General features: G+C 41.3%; 1 protein-coding gene across 2 annotated transcripts in view; it reads right to left on the bottom strand.

The window, feature by feature from the left end:
* Positions 1-4,294: 4,294 nt before the first annotated feature.
* The window catches only part of LOC134182943 (cilia- and flagella-associated protein 43-like), a 30,179-nt gene continuing 28,473 nt past the window's right edge, over positions 4,295-6,000 (bottom strand). For both annotated transcript variants that reach the window (XM_062650388.1, XM_062650395.1), the window contains 6 exons: positions 5,389-5,548; positions 5,244-5,317; positions 5,075-5,165; positions 4,931-5,011; positions 4,705-4,858; positions 4,295-4,633 (listed from right to left, as the gene is read on the bottom strand). In XM_062650388.1, coding sequence (XP_062506372.1) covers positions 4,461-4,633; positions 4,705-4,858; positions 4,931-5,011; positions 5,075-5,165; positions 5,244-5,317; positions 5,389-5,548 — 733 coding nt within the window. In that variant the 3' untranslated portion in view covers positions 4,295-4,460. The remainder of the gene's footprint in view (positions 4,634-4,704; positions 4,859-4,930; positions 5,012-5,074; positions 5,166-5,243; positions 5,318-5,388; positions 5,549-6,000) is intronic.

Here is a 6,000-nt window from a genome sequence, read left to right as displayed (position 1 = left end):
AAATTAATTTTCAGACATTCTTACTCTCGCTTGTAACCAGTTGCTCCTATAGGTCTGTTTGCCCATGCAGTATCAGTGCCCTAAGATATTGCAGTCTTAAAACTTTCCTAAAGTCTACAATGAGCCAGGTCAATGGACTTGCACTACACTCACTTCAACCTTAGAACTGATGTTGATTATCATGCAGCATTGGATACCTTTGTTAACAAACAACCTCTCAGAATGTCTTTCTTGAACATTCAGAACATATTCAATGTATGTTTCGTGTTTCTCATGAGTACACACACAATACCACGATGCTATGTTGTATACAAATTTCATCTTGTAATGAGACATTAATTAATGTATACTATGGTATTTACAAACTTTTAGTGAAACCCAGCTAAATTGTCCAAGGTTGTAACACTTTTTTCCAGTCTGGAAAAGCCATTGATTTAACGTATTACTTAACTCAAAGCCAATAAGAAGTGGCGAGTCCCGTAGCAGTGCTAAGTCGTCTTGTTAATGTTGATACTCATACCCACAGGACACATGATTTGTATAGATCATCAACAGATTGTTGCAAACCAAATGGAGACTATGATGTGAGAACCAAGTCATCTAAATACATTCCCGCTCTGATCTCACTGTAACTCTATGTAAGATTTCTATATATAATTTATGCATAGACCACATTCAGTTTTGTATACAATCTGAGTGTCAGTAGCAACAATCAAAAAGAGAGTTTCAAGAGCTACTTTGTCCATATTGATTACTAAAGATAAGTAACAGCTTTGTCTCTTGTGGATATTCTGAACACGTCTGACTTTCCACTGTTAGTCGTAACAACACATCCGGTGTTAATTATTATAGATATCAACAATTAACATACAGACTTCTTTTTCTACTCTTAAGATTTCTCAATAACTGAAAGATGGCATGTCTAGAGAGACTGGATTACAGGCTTTCGCCAAGTCTATAACACCTGAGTCATGCATGCTCTAGACCTTTCTCGATTATCCAGTAGCGGATCTAGAGGGGTTCCTGGGGTTCCGTGGAACCCCCTAAAATTTTGTGACGTCATCACACGGAGATGACCGCGTACCAGCAGTGCTTGCTACTTCCTGACGTGACTCGCAGCTCACGTTTTAGTTTAAATAAAGTAACTTCACACGGAAGTGCAGTACAGATTATGAACTTTCGACGTAGGTCCATCATCGTCGGACAGTACGAGTGAGTCGTACGGTACTCCTGCTCTTTCTTCGTTAATTTATGGTAACTTGTTTTCAATCTCAGTTGTTCTCCAACAACATGTTTCATTTACTTCCTTGCAATGATGATGTTTCAAAGTATTTATTTTCTATCTCATGAAAATATACTTCCACCTTTGATGGTCACAACATTCACAATTTCATGAAACCATATATGCCTGTAGAAGCTTTCTTCGGAAAGAAAAGAAAAAGCGGTAACATTTGTCTGTCTAGCGAAAGACATATATAGGCTTGCAAAATCAATTCAAATTCTCCAGTATTGTAGAGTCATTAACGTATACTTCCGTTCTATGGTATAGATGATTAAATAGCTAATTTATATCTGGAGGCGTGGCTGACCCTAACCTTTGTGACGTCACGTAACCCCATTCGAAAATCCTAAATCCGCCCCTGTGATCTGCCTCTCAATGCCCAGATCTGGTCATTATATCCGTCAAGAAGATACTTACATTGCTCTTCTAAATGGCAAAGTTTGTTTACTTTCGTAGTTAAGACGATTAAACAGGATGTTTGCCAAAACTTTTTGCTGGAACGATAAGCAAATTATGGTATGCCTTTATAGTTATAACAAGTTATTCTTGTCTACCATTTCTTTCACATAATGGCCCCAACACACACACACACACACACACACACACACACACACACACACACACACACACACACACACACACACAAGCACAAACACACACGCACGCACGCACGCACGCACACGCACACACACAGCGGCGTACGAACTGGAAGTATAAACTAGCATTCGTCTATCCAACTTTGCATAGCGGACTTGGTCAATTTGGGTAATGTGCTCAAGCTTCAGAAACTGACCGTAATGCTAACAACGCAATGTGGATCAACCAGCAAGACATATAAAACGTACATCTTATTGAAAACTTATCTTGTTATCGTTGTGTTCTTCCCATTGTATAAATGTTCTTTACTAATAAACCTATATAGTTACGCCAACACGGCTAAGAGCATGCAGACTCCCAACTTGGCACTACTACAGTACGTCCAGCTTTGACAGCTCCTTTAACAATTTTAATGCATAAATTCACGGTCAGTAAATTAACACACCAACCATATAGCTATACAGTAAGACCACATTTACGTATTCGTTACGTGACTCAGACAAGTAAACTCAACTGGATGTAGCATGCATAGCAACGAGTAGTGAACGTCTTTACGAGCATTCAAAACGTAGAAGCATTTTCTCTTCTGCGTTATTAATTAAAGCGTACGTGCGTTGAAGTGCTGACTAAAAACAACGTGATTTCTCTTCTTCGACATGAGTCGACATTCTTATATAAAAAGCAGTGGCGTAGGAAGATGTTCACGAGGGGGGATGTACCCTGGATGTCATCATGAGCAAGCAAGAAAGTACTTCGCTTGACAGACCGTAAACAGATTTGCAAAAGTTAGTAGCACAGAAAATTTCAATTTCTACAGTGAGCGAGGGAGCTGCAGCCCCATCCCCCCGGTTCCTATGCCGGTGAAAAGTGTAATCTTAATTAAGTAAATCTTCTAGCCACTCTCAACAACTCTGAACCTTCCTGAGAGCATCTTGACTACCAACATATACTCTTCTGTCAGTATGCATAGGCAAACGCATCGCTGGTATACTTTCAAACAGTGCGTACTTGCGACACATATGACGATGAATGGAATCACTCAGTAGAGTCTGGGTGAGTCTTGCTCTCTCTATTTGTAAGTGTGGCGGTATTGACATGCACGCAAAGACAGTCTCTCAAAGTTTGTAAGTATAGTATAATTATAATAGGTATTGTAGAGAGGCTGACAGATTTCAGTTGACCAACGTGAGGTTAGCGTGACTCATTGCAGTGCGAAAAAGGCAGAGAATCAGACGCTCTTACATTATAGGTGTCAGGCATCGAGACGTCAGCAGAACGAGCCAAAAAGCAGCGTGACATGCAGATCAATCTTCAACTGCAGCTGTGGAGCAACCCGTACCGGAGCAATCCTAAGAAATCCGCGGTGTCGCATGTGGACGACAAATACACGCCGGAACCTATTCCCTGCAGAATGCCCTCAAGACTACTCTAGCTGGACCGTGTCTAGTCCTCTCATGATCACCTAGCAAGCCACCGTTGTAAGCAATGGTTATGTCTCTGACTTGTATTCTGTTTTATTGTCGCTGGAATATGTTGTAGTGTAGAATTTTTCGAAACAAAGAAGGGGCTTTAGATATGTCTTGCTCCGCAAGTAATGTGTGCAAGATTTGATTCCTGCATGAGTATCCGAAAACAAGCACTCAACTTTAGATACGGCATACGTTTACAAATTTACCGTCTCCTGCATGAGACTTTGAAAATGAAACTTGCTTGCGACACATATGACGTGGCGAACTCTGCGATTGCCTGTACTATCAAATCGCCTAATGTTCTCTTTGTTGATCTTGAAGCCTGATGGCTAAGATGTAGAAAAGTCGAAAAAAACTGTGGATACAGCTAATTGAAAAATTTTCAACTACTACGCCCACTGTTTTAACCGAGCCACTTGCCTCATGCCTCATCAAGCACTGAGACACATGTATACCTTACCACAACAGCAGTTTCGCACCACACCTGATCATTGGACCCGGTGTGACAAGATAATTCATCCCATCACATTTTTATCCTCCCGCATAAAAAATATTCTAAGCCACTTTATCCCATCGTGATCGTTTTTATCCTGCCCGGATAGAACATTCCACTCGCAACCAACAGCTTCTCGCGCATTTTTCAATCCTCTAATTCCACGGCTACGCAGTTGCAGCAAACCGCGAGTACTGCACCTTCTCGTGCATCTAGAAACCTTGACTAATCTGTTTACTTGATACAATAATGTGCATCATGATACAGTGCAATGCACACAGTCGCTTTTTCACACCTATAGACTACGTCAGGAAACTTCAAATTTGATATCATATAATGATCCAGCGTCACATTGCGGGGAAAGACAATTTCTTTGTCTTCCAAATTTTGTCAAAACTTCCCACGCCTGCACTAAAAGTGCGTACCTCATGTGTCACATGAACAAGCCAGGCATAACATAAGATATAACGCCATGTTTATCTTGCATCACCGCAACAAAATTAACGCTAAACAGTTTCTATCATATAGTTCGTAGATACAGATGGACACCGCACCATCACGTTATAAGAACACGTAAAGTGTATACTAATAATATGTTCAACAGATCTGGTGCAACCTTTTACAGCCTATCCATTTTCACCAACGCCGGAAACGTCCTCATCCGTAGACGCTCTATTTCTGCGCGCAACACGGCGACCTCCTGAGCTTGTGTTTTGGCGAGATCAACCAATCTGCGACGTGCCCGTATATCGCGCATGCGCTTCTCCGACGTATCGTCGCTTGGATACTGAGCTAAACCATTTAAGTATTTATGTAACAGTGAAGACGTAAGTGAATGGTACATTGATTTTGCTCAGATAAACCTTGAGCTTCTTCAACGTTATGTCGTTCAGCTACATTCACCGTCAGTTCCTCCACTTCAGCGTCCAACTCTTTATTATCTTCAGCTTTTTGACGAATCAAACGTCGTAACTTGGCCACACGTCGCTTGTGGTCTTGACGACGCCGATCATGAGCCTATTAAGACATTCAAGACGATACCAGTACATATAAATCAAAATACGGCCATAGCCTATAGACTGGTCACACCTCCATTGTGATTGCCAACGTTTCTTCAAGAGTAGTGATCTCTTTCTGCTGATTGCGGGCTCTGTCTTCATCAATCAGAGCCTATACAGCAATCAAGTTACTAGGTAATCGAAATCAGACACAAGAAAAAGGTCGTCAGCCTACCATCTGCAGATCTTTTGTAACTTTGAGGAGCTGAATTTCTTTGGATTTTTCTCGTAAATCCTCCATCTCCATGTTGAGTTTCTGGTGTTCCCTATATAGAAAACATGCAAACAAGTTAACCGAGCATGCAGTGAGTAGTACCTACCTAGACCGCTGTACACTACATTACCATTCTAGAGACGCGATGTTCTTCCGAAAATCCTTACTGTCGTTCATGGCACCAATTTTAGCTTCGCCCAACGTCTACGAATTGCATATGAGGTCATTCAGTACCAACTCCCGGTGAATAGAGCGCGGCGTACAATACAGCTTACTTTAATTGTCGCGTTAAGATCCTCGATGACTGATCGGTGAATGAGAACGCTGTCTCTGAAATCAGGAATAAAGTTGCCCGGATCAACCTCGACTTGGCCTTGCTTTAGCAGTAACTGAACGTCGGGATTGATTCCCGTACGAGTTCGCTCTTCGCGTAACCTATGCAACATATTTGGATCATTTAGACATAATGAAACTCTTCGCGTTTGCCTGTTGCTTCGCTGTATGAGCCTCCACATTTGGAGGTGAGACACTAGAGATAAAACTCACAAGACATTGTAACTTAAATGGTCTATGGCATCCCTAAATATTCTAATATATAAAGAAAAATTGTGACACGTCGCAATTGAACTCAGCTACCAGAAATATCGTTTGAAATATTTGTGAAGTGCAATACCTAGTGGGTCTTAGAAAACGTATAAGTGCTCAATTGTCCGTTTCATAGCATACTTTCTCACCGCAGCGTCTGTTACTTTCAGCCCTCGTAAAGGTACGGTGTTTATTGCTTTCAGCATCTGACATGCAGGTTTTACTCCACTACTCATTTCTACTCTCATGCCTACCCATCCGGCCCTTCTTTACTTGTCAATACAGAGTACTATAGGTATGCT

The sequence above is a fragment of the Corticium candelabrum genome, chromosome 1 (genome assembly GCF_963422355.1).
Source record: "Corticium candelabrum chromosome 1, ooCorCand1.1, whole genome shotgun sequence".
NCBI classification, from domain to species: domain Eukaryota; kingdom Metazoa; phylum Porifera; class Homoscleromorpha; order Homosclerophorida; family Plakinidae; genus Corticium; species Corticium candelabrum.
Note: the sequence above shows the minus strand (reverse complement) of the source record. Positions and strands in the feature narration are given on the sequence as shown.